Source organism: Sipha flava, unplaced genomic scaffold (genome assembly GCF_003268045.1).
Source record: "Sipha flava isolate LNK unplaced genomic scaffold, YSA_version1 79_pilon_pilon, whole genome shotgun sequence".
Lineage (NCBI taxonomy): Eukaryota > Metazoa > Arthropoda > Insecta > Hemiptera > Aphididae > Sipha > Sipha flava.
Genome location: NW_020273620.1, coordinates 877,136 through 897,244, shown reverse-complemented (window position 1 = coordinate 897,244; position 20,109 = coordinate 877,136). Strand labels below are relative to the sequence as shown.

The following is a 20,109-nucleotide window of genomic DNA, read 5'->3' as shown; positions in this document are numbered from 1 at the left end:
CTCTGGGGGGTTAACCCCCCCACCGTATGTACGCCACTGCCTATGACAACAATATACGTCGTATTAGTCGCAGGTTGCAGTAGAAAATAGAAATTAAAGTAATAATCGCGATAAGCAATCGACAACGCTGTTAATTTTAAAAATAGATTACTCCGTATAGTATTAATATTTTAAAGTATGGACGATGCTGCCGGTCGTCCAAACCCAAATATAACATTACAACTTAAACGTACCCGCACGCACATGATTCCAGGCCTCACTTATACATAGGTAAGTACATATTCAAAATATTGCTCGGACAACGTTGCCGGTCGTCCAAACACTGGTCGTGTGTACGTGTGTACGTGTATGTACATAAGCGTGCACACGGGGTAGTCAGGGTAAGTACTTGACTATTCAGTGAAACTTCCCACCCTCACCAAAATATTCAATATGATCACAATAATAAATAAACATATTATTTTCAACCACTTCGAAACATTAGTTAACGTTAAAAAAATGTAAGAATACTGGAGAAATATAGTTATTAAGTTAAATGAAGTTACGAATGCAAATTTTTTGTTAATATTAAATGATAATGTGTTATGTTTGACTACCCTGCCACTTATGTCTGCACACGCTTATGTGTATGTATTAATGTTCGCACACGACTAATGTATTATAATTTAAATATTTTACTATTAAAATTTGTTTCTTTAAAAATGTAAAATTAAGAATATACAAATACAATTAATTTTCTTCATTTAATTAATTTTAGTAGTGCGATCGTCTCATTGTACAAACCACGAGCTGTCACTGTGTAGTACTCAATATTGTTTGGTTTCGCCTTATAAATGTATTGCAACTATAATAAATGGTGTATTTTTATTATTGGTTTTGCTCAAAATCATTTTATTAAAGAAATTTATGATAATTTCTTTAAAATTCAACACACCCATTACTATTATCCAATTCGAGAACCGAAAGGACAAAGGACGAACTTCCTCTAACATTATCTTACTGTTTTTAAACATAATTTGTCAGTTGGTTTTTTTATCAAAGTAATATAAGTAATAATTTATATTATAGTTCAGTGTCTATATTCTAAGTTAAATACAACACTGCGATTGACAAATTAAAAAATAAATAAGAACTATTGAAGTTTTAAGTTACCTATTCAGGTTACAATCGAATATTATGTTGAATCAATTTCTAAAAAAACGCAGAATAGCGCAACGGTGTAAACATTTTTTAAAAACAATACCTATCATCCCCGATATCTTAAACCGATTGTTTTGAAAACGACGATCATCCTCAACGCAGCATCACCTCGTAGGTTTGTCGTGTGCAATCTATAAACTATAAACGATCAATGGGGGTGGATCGCATATATACAGAACACGGGCTGAAGTGTACCATTATGTCCAATGTATATTGTATATAAGTACATTATAAAACAATCAATCAATCGATTTTATAGCTACGAAAGAACAGAAAATCATAGTTTTTGTCTGTTCCCGGTTTCAGCAGTGCGACGACTACATCTTGATGTCTATGCAAAATACGATTTTTTTTTTTTTTAAATTGGATGAACATAATAGTACACAGTGTACTACCGAACACAATGAGACACAATAATAATAATAGTAACACATTTTTCGCGTTGAAACCGCGACGCGAGTCGCAAATGCAGGTACTATTTTGTGACCGATGAACATTTCGCCCACCACTACAACTACGAACTCTACATTCTACCATAATTGTTCCGTGCCACCCCACCACTGCTGGGCGCGCAAAATGCCTGTGGCACACGTGACGCTTACGACTATTGTCGTTTGCTGTTCGTTTCCGATCTCGTCGTTCTCTTGCACCGCCGCCGCGTCTTTTTTATCACCAATAACTACCACAGAGGATCCCATTTTGTTTACTCGAATTTTAACCCTGTTATTTGAACGAAACAAATCTCAAATCAAATTATGTTTTTTCGCGAATTCATTTAGTCAAAAAGATCAACACGTTTAGCGTAACATTTATATTGCACCATGTACATCAAACAGGTAAGATCATTTGATCATTGCAAACGGTTTTTGTTGTTTGGTTGATTTTTCAATATTTCACACGGGCACACACACACACAGTGCTGTATAAACAAGTTTTGTAATCGCTGCAATGATACTCATTGCCTATTGTGGTTTTCTTGTCGAGTTCTGTTCGTTTTTATGAAATTTCCCTCTGCGTATGAAGTCTTTAGTGCACCTCAACACATCGACGTTAATGTATTGAATACAACATTACTTTTCATAATTTTATGTACATTGTTCGTTCTAGTCTTAAAGCAATCTGAAGAGTATATTTATTTCAAATTACTTATTGAATTGTTTCTAAAGGTTATCAAAGCATTATAGTTATTCTGGTTTTTCACTATTATCTAATTGTTTTCTTACTTTTCTTACAGACTTTGCTATTAAATGAATAAATATTGTCTGTCTTATTATATTGTTAAGTAAAAACCATATCGTACTAGATTACAAAGGATGATATTTCTATACTACTTATGATTTAAAAATATATACATAATCATAACTATCTATAATTTTATTAATGCTGGCATTTCAATATTGTTCTTTATTTTTGATGTTTTTTTTAATGATTCGTTAAATTGTATAATGTGAAATACATATTATAATACATTAGTTGTTTTTATTGGTGACAGTGGCAGCTAAAACTTACAAAGTTGTAAGGCTACATAATAAGAAAAATAAGATTTTTTTAAATTATAGCATAGATTAATTTCTTTATATAATTATTTTATCCTTATCATTTAATTATGAAATTATGAAATTTTCTAATTGTTTTGTTCAGTGGTAAATAACTAGCAATTGGTAACTAATCAGAAAACTGGATTGTTAACATATTTTACTTTACTATATTAATTTAATATTTCTTATTTTAATTTAATATTATTCTTATAATATAAAAAAAAAAAAATGAGCTAACTATAACTATTTTATATAGAAAATATGCATGAAAGGATAATTTATTAAAGGAAATAAATATAACATAAATAAAAATAAAATATTTAAATATATTTTTAGAAAAAAATATTTTTGGTTTACAAAATGTATATTCAATTAATGTCAAAATTAAAAATAAAAATTACTAGTCAGAAACGTATACCTTTGAATCTGTTATAATTCAGTCATTTTTATTTTAATAAACTCATATAGGTCATAAACATTAAACTTTATAATTAATTTAATCTTTGGTCTTAGTTTTTGTAACACTAGTACTTTAAATTTACAAATGTATAAAAGATCTATTTTTAACATATTATATCATGTAAATTACTACTATTATACTGGATTGGACAATTCATTTTATTTTGCATTGTACACAAAATGGTCGATGATAATAATATTTATTTCATAAGTACCAATATCTAATAAGTAGTATTTATTACAAGTATTTAATGTAGATAAAGACTACCAAGAATTTAAAAAAACTGTAAAAAATAATAAAAAAATGTAATAACTTATAAATCATTAAAGCTTTTAATTCCATCAATGGGGTGTGACGGTGTAACCTCCGAAATCATGGGCGGCATTGAATGTGTCAATTAAGGCAACATATTAACTCTTTTGGTGTTAGAACTGTTGACCATTTAATTTTTAGTTAGAATTAATTTTTAACAATGTATTAGTCGAATGAGTTTTGCCTAATACATTTAAAACATTTGCTGCCCTGTGCTGAAAACATAGCTTAAAGCACACGAGGAAGAGGAGGATCACCGTACTGACGGTTGAGTGTGTGAGTAAAGAAGTAAAACACTGTGCTGAGGCAGATTGAGCCGACAAGCCATAAGCTATGCGGCAGTAGTTGAACTTTGTAATAGTCAGTACTATGCCATAAGATAATTCACATCAAGAATTTTTATTAAATTAAGTTTATTACTTATATTAAATTGCTTGTTAAATTCTATTTAGTATTATAATTATTTTAAAATATTTTAGTTATTAGAAGTACATAATATAATATAATTATTTTCTGAAACTAACTTTTTACTCTTTTTACTTACTTTATTGTACATTTATGTTGATCAAACATTTTTAATGTTCTAATGATTTTATTTTTGTTTATATTTTATAAAAACTGTTTTATTTCGAAATTAATTAAAATTTAAAAAAATTTATTATTTTATAACGATTAGTATAAATTATACTATGCATTATTGTTTGTAATTTATAGGTTATAATACATGGTTTCAAAAGCTATAGGGAGCAAACTGTTGTTGAACCATTTGATAAAAGACATAATGTTGTTGGTATGTATACAAAATATTTTTTTTAATTTTATATTAAATTTCTATCTCATTATAAAATGTTAAATGTTTTTAGTATTTTAATAATATGTCATAAAAAAAAAATATATATTAAATTATAAGTTACGATTAATTCACTATGAAATTAAATATAACTATATTTCTTTCATTATTTTTAGTTGGTCGTAATGGATCAGGAAAAAGCAACTTCTTTTATGGTAAATATAAAATTATTATTTATAATATATTTTCAAATTCTTCACAGATATTATAACTATAATAATAACATTGTTGTTAAATATATTTTGTTTATTTTAGCTATACAGTTTGTTCTTAGTGATGAGTTCTCTCATCTTCGCCCTGAGCAAAGACAAGCATTACTTCATGAAGGCACCGGACCTAGAGTTGTTACTGCATATGTAGAAATTATTTTCGACAATACAGATAATCGTTTACCAGTAAATTTTAATTTAAATATTATTATTAAATTATATCTAAATGCTTTTGATTATATTCATTTATTTATAGATCGAAAAAGAAGAAGTTGTATTAAGACGTGTAATTGGAGCTAAAAAAGATCAATACTTTCTAAATAAAAAAATGGTACCAAGGTCAGATGTTACTAACTTATTAGAATCTGCTGGATTTTCTCATTCAAATCCCTATTATATAGTTAAACAAGGAAAGGTATAAAAATGATTGTAACTTTTATGCTTAAATCAAATTGAATAATTTTTAATTTTTATACAGATCAACCAAATGGCTACTGCTCCAGATTCTCACAGACTTAAACTCTTAAGAGAAGTAGCTGGTACTCGAGTTTATGATGAACGAAAAGAAGAATCAATTGATATACTTAAAGGTATAATTATTTCTTTAAATTTACTCATAGACCATGCCATGACAAATTAAATTGTTTATTTATTAATAATTTTGATTAATTTATAATATGTTAAATTATACTTAAAGATACTCAAACTAAATTGGAAAAAATTGTTGAGTTTATTAAAACAATTGAAGAACGATTACAAACTCTCGAAGAAGAAAAAGAAGAATTAAAAGAATATCAAGTATGGGATAAAAAGAGAAGAACATTGGAATTTTGTATTCATGATCGTGAGTTAAAAGAAACTAAAAGAAAGCTAGAAGAAGTAATTATATACTTAATTTGTTTATTTAATAAATATTTTGATTTTATTATAATACTAAATGATAAAAAAAATTTAGTTGGATGGTAAAATAAATAATTTTGATGAAGAACAAAAACGACTTGCTTCTAAAGTTAAAGATGCTTCTGATCAAGCCAAAAAAGCGGCTAAGCATTTGCGGGATGCTAAACGAGAAGTACAAGCTGCTAAAGAAGAAAAAGAAACTCTAAGTCTAGAGCAACAAGAATTGATCAAACAAAAAACTAAATTAGATTTCAGTATTAAAGATTTATCTGATGAAGTAGAAGGGGATAATAATTCAAAAGTAAGTTCTTAAAATAAATCAGACCTGGGTAAATATATTAATATTTTGTATTAACCTAAATAATTTATATTTTAGGAAAGAGCAGAAAAAGAATTAAAAAAACTTCAAGATACTATAAAAACCAAAGAAGAGGAGCTTCAAGATTTAAAACCCAAATACGAAGCCCAAAAAAAGAAAGAAGAAGATTGTACAAGAGAGTAAGATAATGATTATTTATTATTTGCTTGTATGTTTAAATTTAATCAATAAATTATGTGATTATTATAGGCTTGCTTTAAAAGAACAGAAAAGAAAAGAACTTTATGCTAAACAAGGTAGAGGAAGTCAATTTACATCCAAAGAAGACCGCGATAAATGGATTCAAAAAGAACTAAAGTAACTTATTAAATTAAATTATAAGTTTTATTGCTTGTATTATTAATAATATTAAATTATTAGTATATTATTTTGATTTCATTGTGTTCTTAGGTCTTTGAATAAACAAATCAAAGATAAGAATGATCATAAAGAAAAATTGACGGATGATTTAAAACGTGATGCAGAACGACAACGCGAATTAGAACAACAAATACAAGTATTTGTTTTATACCTAATCTTGTTCTAATTAATCTAAGTCTTAATTTTCATACTATATGAAATAATTTAATATAAGATATTTAATGTTTTGTTACAACCAGTGCTCGGGAGTTAAAGCATTTGCTTATTTTTATGGATTGACTTAAAATGTAGCAGAGTGCTATAGAAGTGTATGTCAAGTTATAACACGTACAATTATGAAATTTGAAAGTGCCTTTTTTTGCTTTTTTCAGAAATTTTTAAAAAAAAAATGCTTATTTCTTGTTTTTCTGATTATTCTTGATTATTTGACCAGTTTTTTATTTTTACGTTTTCATAGTTTTCTCCTGCAAAGTCGTTTTTGATAGAATTAAAAATAAAATTAATTCTTCTTATCTACGTTGTCGCATAGTTTGCCGCCGCCCGAAGCATTGTTGTAGGGTTAACAAAGATATTCCAACGCTGAAAATAGAACTGAGTGTCAAACGTCAGAATGATCAAAAACAGAAAGAACAGTTTACATTTTATTTTTCAGAAAAATCACTTGGAAAATCTATATAATCCTTAACTCGTCGTACGGCGCACACATTTGGATGTCATTTACGCGCCTGGGGTAATTTTTTACCCTAAGGTTATTATTCACTATAGTATATTATAATTTGAACTTCATTGATCTATTTTTCTTGTTTGCTATTCATATTTATTTTAAGAATCAAATAATTCGATAGGATTTAATTTTAGTCTATTTTTAAAAAAGATAATAGTATTTTCCTGTAGTGAATATGGCCTCGACACCAATATACTACAAGTATATTCGCTTTTGGTAACACCGTATTATGACTAAATATCATTGAACATTTCTAAGTAATATGTGTAAAAATAGGCACTTGTGAAGGTGGGTATCGACTACACGCACGCCATGTTCGTCCGTAGCAAACCCAGTGTTGCCAGATGGTACGATCCTGGTGGGGAAATACGATAATATTGCTCCCTGTTCGATCCCTCACCGATGTGAAGGATAACGATCGTACTCAATACGATAATTTTGAAATTTACTCTTCTATACTATACATTTATACAGTTGATTATTATCGATATTAATGAAAAAAAAACAATATTTTCTAAATTTATAACCAAAATCACATTTTCTTATCTTATAAGTTCTTAGAAATATTAGACGAACCACAGATATATAAGAATTTATTCTATATGTCTGTGACACGAACAAATAAAATTAATTCCCAAGATAGATACCATAGAAATTATAATATATATATTACTATATATTATTATTCATATTATAATATAATACTATCAAATATCAACCTTTAATAGTAAGACCATTACGACGTTACCCGAAGTCAATAGTCATTACTCATTGCTCATTAGTTAATATCCACCCATTCTTCAATCAGCATTCGTGATACTCATATTTCCATTGTCTAGTATTAGTATATCGTAGTGTTGTTAGTCTAGTGTAGTACCTAGCGTGTATAAATTCTGTTTCAATTTAAAATTATTAACTGTTGAATTAATGGCAAAACAGTATTCACTTAATAAAATTTTAACTTATCAGTTATCATTTTCTATTGCCATATATAATATTGATAACCGAACGGAGTGAGTGCAAAAAACGTATTCGATCTTACCAAAACCCAGTGAACTGGTGTAGTGTTTTACATAGAAGTTGAATTTCAGTTTACACTACTATCAGTATTATGATTACGGACTAATGATTATGATACGGTCCGTGATTATAATACTATTATTGTCAAATCGAAAACGCTATAAGCATAGAATAGATTAAGGGCTAGTTCACATGAGAGCTGTCAAACGTGCGTTTAGACAATTTACACAGGATGAATGACAATGCGCGTTAACGCGTTGCAACGCGCCGGAAAGCTGTAAACGCGTGTTATAATACAACTGCATTCATAATTGTAAACGCGCGTTTAACGCTCTTCATGTGAACCTAGCCTACATTTCTGTATAAGTAAGGATGAGTTCCGCGTCTATTTGATTTTTTTTTTACGATAATTTCTTGTCAAATACAATAATTTTGAATAGTCTATATGATTACCACTCTTTCGAAACCTGGCAACACTGAGCAAACCAGACATTTGCCGCGAGAGCCATATTTAAGTATCAACTTTTATTAGAGTGTGGCAGTCTCGCGCGGCAAGCGATCCAGCTGTTCGCCCGAGCGATCTGATTTGAATCAAGACACTTTTCATTATCCATCATGCCGCGAACGAATTTTAACGACAAAACCGTCCCAACTGTTCGCGAGCAATCAGCTGAAACTCCTTTGCCACATGTCTAAATACCGACGCAATTTGGCTTGGCACGCGGCGTGTTCGAACGCGGTAACTTTTGAGTTGGCTCGCGCGGCAACGCGGTATCCATTTGTCGTGGCTGCCGCACGTAGTTGATACCTACCTTTAGAGATATACAGAGATTCTATTGTATACAGAGTGATTAAAAAATATTATGATTTTAAAAAACAAAAACACGGGGTAAATAATTTCCATATATCACTGTATACGACTTAAATACGTTATAGATAAAACAAAATTTACAAAAATAACATGAAACAACAAACAGTATATTTATAGGTGTATTATTTAAGGCTACTGATGAGAACAAACACCTAAATACTTTATTTTATTATCAATACACAATATAAATATGTCTGGGGTAATTATTTATCCCGTGCGCCGTACGACGGGTTAAAGTCTTGAAAGTGAAGATTTATTTTTATTTTGTTTGATTTTTTTACTTAGAATTTTATAGGTTTTTTTTTTGAATAAATATTTTTGCTTAATTTGAAATTTTTTAAATGCTTATTTTAGTGCTTATAATGATGTTTTTAAGCGCTTATTTTAATGATTTTAAGTGCTATATGTCCCGAGCCCTGGTTATAACTATTGAAGATGTATTAATTACTTAATTTATAACACAATAGTTTTTTTCATATGTACATTTTTGTTCTAAAAATATAATTCTACAATTTAGATGAATTCAATTGAATTAGAAAAACAAAGAGTTGCTATTGATGAATATAATAAGCGTTATTATGAATTGAAGAAAGCAAAAGATCAACATCAAAGTCAGAGAAAGTAAGTATTACATTTTCATACCTTTAAAGAGTATGAATTATATGCATGTTAAATTAATTATAATATACATTTTTATTTCTTTAAACCTTCACCACGCGCGTGGATTTATTCTTAAGTATCGCGCGTGTGAGGTATATTTTTATCCCAACATAATTGTTATGTGTTCTATACTTAATAATCGAACAATCATTTTTTAAACAATATAAATATTTTATTTTATTAATTTTACTAATTTCTTATACATAATTCCAAGAAAAAAAAACAAATTTGTATATAGGTACATAGTTATTATTATACATATTTATTATTGTATCTAAAGTGTTATGTGATTTAATATATTTTTAAATACAATTTTAAATAAGGAAATTTCTTTACATTATGTCAAAACACTTCAGCCATATTTCTATTAGGTGGTCTTAACAAATAAGTTTTACACAATTAGTACAATCTAGTAGATAGTAATATTATATAGTAATCTGTATATATAGTATTATATAGTAGTATCTGAACAACCGTCATTGGTAGATTTACCTCCTATTATTTCACTTGAACTGAACTTTTAAATTAAATAACAAACATAAAATTAATGTATTTCATAGGCTGTTGTAGATATACATACTTTGATCAAAGCCATTTACACTCTCCCCAGTGATCTTTTATATAATAAAAAAAAGCTACATTACAGATGATGTTCTTAAACAAAATAAAATTTAGCCTTTACTATGAATTTACACTGAATGACTGTCCCATTTACAACATAATTTTATGCTTCAATTACTCATGTATTATAGCCTCTTTGTAAAATTATTTTTAGTTCTAACTTATACAACCCATGCCATACTATATATAATTTTAAATAGTTGTCCTTGTACACGTTAATAGAGTATATATTCTTTTTTTAGTGACTTGTGGCGCAAAGAAAATACTGTTCAGCATGGTTTGTCATCACTCAAAGAAGAATTAGCAAAATCTGATCAAGCACTCCGTAGCATGGCTGGAAAAGTAAATTGTTTATTATTTATTATTTTTAATCACTTGAAATTATTACGATTATGTTTATTTATGTATGTTTTGTATAAATTATCATTCTTTAATTTTGTAGGCAATTTTAAATGGAAGAGATAGCGTACGTAAAGTTTTAGAAGTATTTAAACAAAGAGGTGGGGCTCATCTTGATCTTACATCTCAATATTATGGTCAAGTAATTGAAAATTTTGAATGTGACCAGAGTATCCAAACAGCTGTAGAAGTTACAGCTGGTGGAAGGTAATTTAAAAATATCCATAATTTTATATTAGTCATTATTCAGTATCAAATATACATACCAGTTATATCTTGGTTAATTTACATTTTAAGTATTTCATTTAGTGATATGGAGAAACCTCCTAATAGGGCTCTAATGAAAAATAAAAAAATGTCTATAATTGAGAAAAAAGATCTTCTATTATTTCCAATTTTTTTTTATACCATGGAATTTAAAGAGTCCACTTCAAAGAGGTTTCACAGTACAATTACTTATTAGATAAATATTTGTTATATTTGAAGAATGTTTAGGGTATGTCTATATATTATATATATTTAAATTGGTTTTTAGAAACTAGAATAAACTTATGCCGAATGATGAAATACAATTTAAAATTATTTAAAATTTCTGTATAATTTTTGTTTTTTAAATTTTAATAAATCATACATATTCTATGGTATAAACAAAAACGAAAATGTGTTCTGTAAAATTGTAATGGAAGTTTACTTACAATATCCTGACAACTATTTACATAAAATAATTTGAGTATACTAGATACATTTCTTAAATTATATTAAATAATTGGTAAGCCCATTAAAATTTATCTTTATATTATCATGATTTTTTGTATTCAATATGATTTAGCTATTTTGATGTATCATTTTATATATTATGTCATATTTATGTTGCAATATTCTTTAATTATACATTTTAGATTAAATGAATTATAAAACATTCTGATGTAGTGTTGACAATTAGGATATTATAGTTTCTTTTACTAAGTAACATGCTTGAATTAGTACCGTTTATAATATACTATGTGTATTTGTAACCAAAAATATTAGTAATTAGTACAAATTTTGTTTTTGTCATGAAGAGATTCAATAAAATTTAAAAACGAGCATTTGTTTTTATGTTTCCCCAATTGAATGATGTATGATTATATTTATATTATATATAATATATATAATATATATTATATTTATATTTTATATTTTTCAGAATGTTTTTCCACATTGTGGAATCTGATAGAATTGGTACTCAGATTTTAAAAGAAATAAATAATCAAAATTTACCTGGTGAAGTAACATTCATGCCTTTAAACAGATTAACTGTGAGGGATATAAGATATCCACAGTCAAGGGTTTGTGAACATTTTAAAATTAAATGAAATTATAAAACTTTTTGTGTGTAAATGACAAAATTGTTTTCTAGGATGCTATCCCAATGGTCAGTAAGCTCAAATATGAACCTCACTTGGATAAAGCAATGCGTTTTATATTTGGCAAGACATTAATTTGTCGTAATCTTGAAATTGCTACTACAATATCTAAACAAAGTATGCTCGATTGTATTACAATAGATGGTGATCAGGTATATATAACTTTTATGACTAATATTACTAATTATTTATATAAAATGATCTTACATTTTTATGTTTGTATTATATAGGTTTCTTCCAGTGGAACATTAACAGGAGGTTATTTTAAAAATATGCGTTCAAAATTGGAAATACAAAAACAGCGTAATGATTTAATAAATCAAATAAAAGAATCAGAAAAAGAACATTCTATTTTAAAAACTCAGTTGAATGAAGTGGAGGTCAATGTTAATGTAGTAGTGTCTGACATGCAAAAGACTGAAACAAAAAATAGTAAATCTAAGTAAGAACTAAATTTAACTTACTTAATCAATATTTTTCTAATTAATATTTATTTTTAGGGGTAATTTCGATAAACTAAAAGGAGATATAAGACTTATGAAAGAAGAACTTGCTGGGATTGAAAGATATCGAGCTACCAAAGAAAGATTATTAATACAAGCTGCATCAAATTTAGAAGCTATGCAGACTACTCGAAGTGGATTAGAATCAGAACTTCACCAGGTATTAATTTTTTAAATTAAATTTAGTTTATAATAATTATTATAATATTATATTTTTATTAATTATATAAGATTTTATTAATTGAAACCATTAGTTATAAATAGAAATTATTCAATAAAGTTCATAACCTCGTACATTATACATTTAAAACAACTTTTTAATTATTTTCTTAATAATCTTATTTCTCAGGAACTTATGGCTCAACTTTCTGTTACTGACCAAAGAGAAATGGATAAACTAAACGATGATATTCGATCTTTGACTCTAGAAAATAAGACTGCTTTCTCTACTCGTATGAAATTAGAAGCAGACAAAAATAAACTTGAAAATTTGTTAACCAACAATTTAATTCGTCGTAGAGATGAACTTATGCAGGTTTGTTAAAATAAAGAATTGTATTATTTTTATAAAATTGTACTTATAATAATAAATATTTATATATATATATAGGCATTACAAGAAATATCTGTTGAAGAGCGAAAACGAACATTAGAAAATAACAGATTGGAAGTACAGTTAGTAAAGAAGAAATTAGAAGCATTAAATGCTGAAGTCAAAATTGATGATAAAAGAGTACAAGAAGCTGTTAAAAAGGTATTCATTATTGTGTTTATGTAATTATGGTTATATCATATTTGTATTTTATTTTAAGTACAGTGGTCGCCGCTTAATGTAATCACTTTGGTACGGGACATAACTGATAACATAATCCGATTGATAACATTAAACGAAAAAATTAAAAAACGTATAATTATGTATTTTATTTATTATTATTTATTTCTAATTAAAGTATATATGTAGGTATAAATTGGTAATTTAAAATTAAAAAAAAAAAATGTAAATAAATATATGTAGGTACTACCATTAACTTGAACAATATTTTTTTATCGATGTCTGTTTTTTTTTACCGTTAAAAGATCATTGATAAAATGTTCATATTTGTATTGTAATTCAAAATTTGATGATTGTTGTTGCACTCCCCTTCGTAATACTCGTAGAGCCTCTCTCATTTCCGAAGAACTCGGAGGTTTTTCAGTATCTGTTTCTTCATTTTCAATTTCTCCCGGTTCATTTGTTTGTAATAAAGCATGTACAATATCTTCTTCAGTAAAATCTGTTGTAGTAGGTATATTTTCATCGATTTTCAACCAATTTTCAAAATCTAATTCTACTTCTTCATATTCTTCTTCCTCCTCGACACCTTCTGCAAAACCTCCATGTTTAAAACAATTTCGTATTGTTTTATCTGTCACTTGGTCCCAAGCTATTGTTATAAGATGTAATGCATCTAAGAGGTTAGTTTGTTTTGCTAATTCATTAGCAGACAATTTTTCTTGATCATTTGTATTTTCTATATTGTCTATTATTCTTGTCCGCATTTGTTTGCGATAATATGATTTTAAGGTTTTTATTATTCCTTGGTCACATGGTTGTATTAATGATGTATTTGCTGGCAAAAATATGATTCTAATGTGTTTTAAAGATACACACTAACCACGTGTGCAGGACAGTTGTCAATAAGTAAAACGGTTTTATTATTTAATTGTTTATCCCACTTTATTAACCATTCGTTAAAAATAACTGATGTCATCCAAGTATTTGTGTTGGCGTAATAATCAACTGGTAAACATTTTACAGATTTAAAACAACGAGGATTTTTACTTTTCCCTATAACCAAAAGTTTTTGTTTTTTACCTGACATACTCGCACAACATAGGACAGTGATGCGCTCTTTTGATATCTTACAGCCTTTTGCGTTTTCATTTTTGAATAAGTAAGAATGCTCAGGCAAGGCACGATAAAATAACCCAGTTTCATCAGCATTATAAACATTGTTGGGCGTATATTCTGAAGTAAATTTTGGCCATTCAGTTTTTAACCAATTTTCTGCTGCCGAGAAATCCGCGTCTTTTTGTTCTCCGTACGTTCGTTTGTAAACAATATTTTCTCGTTTCTTCCAGCGATGAAACCATCCTTCTGAGGCAATTAAATTTTCTATACCCATTTTTTTGCAAGTTCTTCAGCTATTTGACGCAATATTGGACCATTAATGCGTTCATCATTTTTTTCTAACATTAATAAACCATCATAAAAATGCTGATTCAACCTGTTCTTCTTTCCCACTGCGTATCCTCTTTATGTTTGGATTTTTATTAAGTGTTGCTGAATTTTCTATTTCAACTCATTTTTTAATAATTTACACAATAACAGTTGGGAAATTTTTAGCTTTATAGCTGCTTCTCGCTGTCCCATTTTTGGTAAATTGTCGTAACTTTGTAGTATTGACAATTTATCATAAATTGTTAGGTCATTTCTTTTTCTTTTTTCACTCATTTTTACGCACACGCGACACGGATGTATACAAATGCGATAATGGTCGATGGGCAGCGACGGTACTGTCTGAATGGTGTAAGAACAAAAATGATATCAATGTGCATAGACATTTTTATCTTAATTATGAGCTATTCGACGAAAACTTAGACATTATTTTCTTTATCTAATAACTACATAATGATAATTTTTGACCTCAAACTGATAATATTATGCGGCGTATTGATTACAATAGCCGACATAATTTACACATATAAGTATACATCCGGCCCGTAACTATACTTTTCGATAACAATGAACGTTTGATAATATTAACCGTAATTATAATAAGCGGCGACCACTGTATTGTAACTTGAAGAAATTGTACATTCATTTGATTATTTTTTAAATAAAATTAGAAAATTTATTGAATTGAAAATATTTTAAATAATGTATCCTAATAACTATAGAATTTCGACTTATTTTTCTAATTTATTTATTTATTGTTATTTAGCAAAAAATATGCCAAGAAGAGTTAGAGAAGTGGAAAATGTTAGAAAAAGAAGCTCAAGAAAAATTAGACAATGAGTCTAAAGATTTAACTAAAGTATCTACAAAACAAAACATGCTAAGACAAAAATTGGATGAATGTCAAACCAAAATAAGTGATCTTGGAGCTCTTCCCAATACTGAACTCATTACTAAATTCATGTCTTATTCATCTAAAAATGTGAGTTTATATATAAATTGTGTTAGACATTTTACAAATTTATAACCTTTGTTAGTTAAAATCTTACAAGCCCTTTATATTATGTAATTTTTAGCTGTTTAAAGAACTCGAAAAAGCTAACAGCAATATTAAACGTTATGGTCATGTTAACAAGAAAGCTTTAGACCAATTTATTAGTTTTTCAGAACAAAAAGAGAAATTAGTATCCAGGAAACAAGAACTTGATCGAGGGTAATTTAAATTATTGATACTTCAACTATACATATATTTATTCATTTAATTATTTTTAATCAGACATCAAAAAATTGAAGAGCTCATGAATGTTTTGGAACAAAGAAAATGTGATGCTATCTTATTTACATTTAAACAAGTATCAATGTATTTTACACAAGTATTTAGCAAACTTGTCCCTGGTGGATTTGCTCAATTAGTAATGAAATCAGCTGGTGGTGAAGAATCTGCTACTCCGTGTGTTGGAGATGTAAGAATATGAGATATATTATTAATAATTTATTTGATTTGTTTTAGAAAATATATTATCTTAATAAATCATAATTTGTTTCTAAATTCAGGAAGATAATATTGATAACTATTCTGGAGTGATGATAAAGGTGTCATTTGCTGGCCAAGGAAGTGAAATGCGTGAAATGAATCAATTATCTGGTGGTCAAAAATCATTAGTTGCACTTGGATTGATATTTGCTATTCAAAAATGTGATCCTGCTCCATTTTATCTTTTTGACGAGATTGATCAGGTAAATTATCATTGTAATATACACGAACATCAAAAACAAAAAATAAAATAAAAAAATATTTAGAACATTGTATTGACGTGTACTTATTGAATTTATGATTTATTTTAGGCATTAGATCCTCAACATAGGAAGGCTGTGGCAGACATGATACACGAAATGTCAGATCATGCCCAATTTATTACTACAACATTCAGACCCGAATTATTATTCCATGCGCATAAATTTTATGGAGTTAAATTTCGTAATAAGGTATATTATTATAATTTGCTTAAACATTGCAGATATAACTAAAATTAAATAATTCTTAATATGTTTAGGTGAGTCATGTGGAATGTGTTACAAGAGATGTTGCTTATGATTTTGTTGAAGATGATTCAACTCATGGATAATAATGTTATGTATGATTGTTTGAAGTTAAAACATTTGTATGTTGGACTGTAAATATTTATTAAGTTTAAATATGCAATTAGTTAGTTTGATGTATTTGGCTTTTATATATTAAGATATTAAATGATAATTACAATTTCTCAATCAATGAGTTTACAAATAATATCTCAATGCAGTGAGATTATTTTTTGTAACTTAAATAAAAAAAAATTAATTTATTCATTTTTTTTATTTTTATTTTTATTATTATATATGATATGAAATTAAATACTTATGCATAACTTACATTTAAGAACATTATGTAATTAAAAAAAAAAATTAAATTATTAATTGTATACGTATTAAAATAAATATAAGTTTACCTAGTATTCAGTAAGAATAAGTTTATTTAAGTATCAGTTTCTACATTCCTTAAAAGTGTTTAGTTTCAGTAGCAAATTTTACATTATTATGTAAAAGGTGCATTTCACCAAAAATTAGTTTTTAATCATATTTAAATAATTACTTCATTACTTCTTTTTTATTAAAAACAAAGAAGAAAAAAAATGGTTTTTATAATTTCATACTAATTGTATTTTTATTGTTTAAGTATATTTTCAACAAACATATGATTTAATTGTACTTAAAGCTAGGCTGATTTTTATTAAAATTTGTTAAACTTGTGTTTTATTGTAATAGAAACGTAACAAAATTATAATTATACATTTTTAAAGTAAATAATCATTTATAATTATAATATAAATTAAGAAAACTACATTTTTTTTTACCTTAAAATGTATTTATTACTTGTCAATATATCTTATGTTCTACTTATATAGTTTTAATTATTTAAATACGATTAATTTTATATGTGCGAATCTTCCAAATTCTACAAAATGTAGATTAATATTGTTTCAACTATATAATTGTATTAATTTCTTTTTTAACAATAATAGATAGATATAAATTTCTCTTTAATGAAAATAATTTTCATTTTTCAAATGTTATCATTAACTAAAATAACCAATTACCATTATTCATATAATTTTTTTCAAAAATCGGTTTAATTTTTTATTATTTTAATGATTCAAAATTTAATATAAATGTATTGTTATGCATTGATTATTCAACGTAAATAAATTTATAATCTTGCAATGTAATTTTCATTCATTTTTGTTATATAAATTAAAAATTTTAAATTTTAGCGGTCATTTTTATTTTGATAATCTCTTATGTAAACACAAATCTTAGAAAAATATCGTTGATACACTTATCAACAATATTACATATTTTTCAACTCATCTCTAATCCAAAATCAAATTGCATTTGACGCATTTTATGTCTTGCTGATTTTAAAGATGCCCTACCTAATCGTATATATAATTTATTATACCTTCATATATACTGTATTCATAATGAGAATGCTTTTTACTAACCATAATGTATTCCTTATAACATACATGAATAAACATTTAACTAGTATATTTTTGTCTAAATATTTTTATGATAATATATTTATTTGAAAGATGTATACACTTAAATGCTTGATATGGTACCATCTTAATTTATGATATTATATAAAAATGTATTGATAATTATAATCAACTGTTAATACTTAATATAGAATATGTAGCAGTATGTATAATTTGTTGAGGAAAATGTTGCACAATTTAGCTAAATTTGTTTTGTGCCTAAGACGTTGGAAATGACTTCTTTGAAGTAATACCAATCTTTAAGAATTTTCAAATTCATACATCATATAATGTTAACTGCTCATATTCTCTTCCCCAATCATACGGACGATTTTAGTTAGTACATTTTAGCCTTCAGAAAGTAAATCTTGGTTGTGCCGCTTTATGTAAATATATATTTGATTTTAGTCATATTTTTTTTTTTTGAAAAATTAATTATAGTTAAAAGAAGAAAAAATGCTCTGGACTAAAACAGAGATTGTTAGATACGATTGTGAATGATATGAGGGCCGTTGGTGTGTGCGTAGGAAATGTAGAAATCGAGCCTAGTGGTGGTTCAAGACATGGTTGGCCAACACGAAATATTTGGAAAAAAGACGAGAAAGAGAAGAAGAAAAATTAATTATAATTCAATGTATACTGTTATTCCTTAAGCTGCACAACTTTGAAATAATTTTAAGCAATCGAACATATAAAAACGTTCAGTTGAAAACTGAAAAAAAAAAAAGAACTGTTTTTAGTATTGAATTAATGTTAAAATTTTGTGTACCATAAGTAGGTACATTCAAAATGTTATCCAAAACTCATTTATTTCGCATTTTCACGTTATGCGATTGATATTTAATTTTTTTTTTCAGTAGTTTACAAAAATCAGTTTTATTATTTCATTAATTTAGTACATAATTGAAACGTTATATCGTATGACGTATGTTATGAATGCCTACATTCACAAGCAAAATAACTTCCTCGATTCGTCCATCATATCGCTCAATATATATCATGATATTGGGCCGATATTATGTTGGACCGGTACCCGATAAACTGTAGGTCTAATAATTCCCAATTGCCATGGCCCTCACCAAGTACCACCACCAGATGTCTAAGGTACTAATCAGGAGTTGACTTTACGTGACGAACACTAAACCATCCGTCCAGTTATGTTTTGAATGTGTGGCGAGTATAGGTTTATTTTTTTTAACTTTTTTTACGGCTTCATCAATGAGTAAGTAAATACATATTATGCAGGTGGTCGAATACATATAATTAAAAAGAGTTGGGTTTTTTAATTTTGAAACCTATATAAGTACCATTGTGCTTGAAAAAACGAGTAACTCAATAGAAATCGATCAACGCACTAAAAACTTTAAAGTATTTCTCGACTCATTTGACCTACTAAATTCTGAAGAATATTGTGGTCATATATTTAGAATTATCGTACCAGTTATCGTGATATTAACAGTTGTAAATTACTACGTGATTGTAATGATATTAATCGATTAAGAGTACAGGTCATGAGGTACAATTTTCGTGACTCATCAAGTAAAAAACCAATTTGTGTTTAAATATATTTGCACACCATTTGGGCCAAATATATTAGATGTATTTAACGTTTAACAAGTATACAATTATACAATAGAACGCAATTGGAACACAGGAAAAGTAGGGAAAAAATCGTTTACCTGGGACGCATTCGACGGTTTCCGGTTCAATTTGTACATCGAATTATTGTTATTGATTAGTGATAGGAATAATCGAATGATTTTAATAATCCAAATAATGGTAGGTACCAGACAAATTCATCAAATTAATTAATTAATTAATCAATCAATCAAATTAATTGAATTATTCGAAAAAAATGCGCGTTTTATTCATTTCCCATTGAGTAAATTAAGAAGTCGGCTGTC

The 20,109-nt window shown here is 27.2% G+C and overlaps 1 protein-coding gene across 1 annotated transcript; it reads left to right on the top strand.

The window, feature by feature from the left end:
- Positions 1–1,842: 1,842 nt before the first annotated feature.
- Positions 1,843–16,906, top strand: LOC112692968 (structural maintenance of chromosomes protein 3-like). The gene is made up of 26 exons (XM_025567812.1): positions 1,843–2,036; positions 4,225–4,300; positions 4,477–4,515; positions 4,616–4,755; positions 4,826–4,984; positions 5,048–5,159; positions 5,267–5,448; positions 5,525–5,770; positions 5,846–5,967; positions 6,038–6,145; positions 6,239–6,344; positions 9,341–9,444; positions 10,347–10,446; positions 10,547–10,710; positions 11,690–11,831; positions 11,903–12,061; positions 12,140–12,351; positions 12,410–12,572; positions 12,762–12,947; positions 13,023–13,166; positions 15,397–15,612; positions 15,707–15,843; positions 15,907–16,093; positions 16,185–16,367; positions 16,476–16,616; positions 16,685–16,906. The coding sequence occupies exons 1-26, from the start codon at positions 2,022–2,024 to the stop codon at positions 16,754–16,756; spliced, it is 3,615 nt and encodes a 1,204-aa protein (XP_025423597.1). The 5' UTR covers positions 1,843–2,021; the 3' UTR covers positions 16,757–16,906.
- Positions 16,907–20,109: the final 3,203 nt, after the last annotated feature.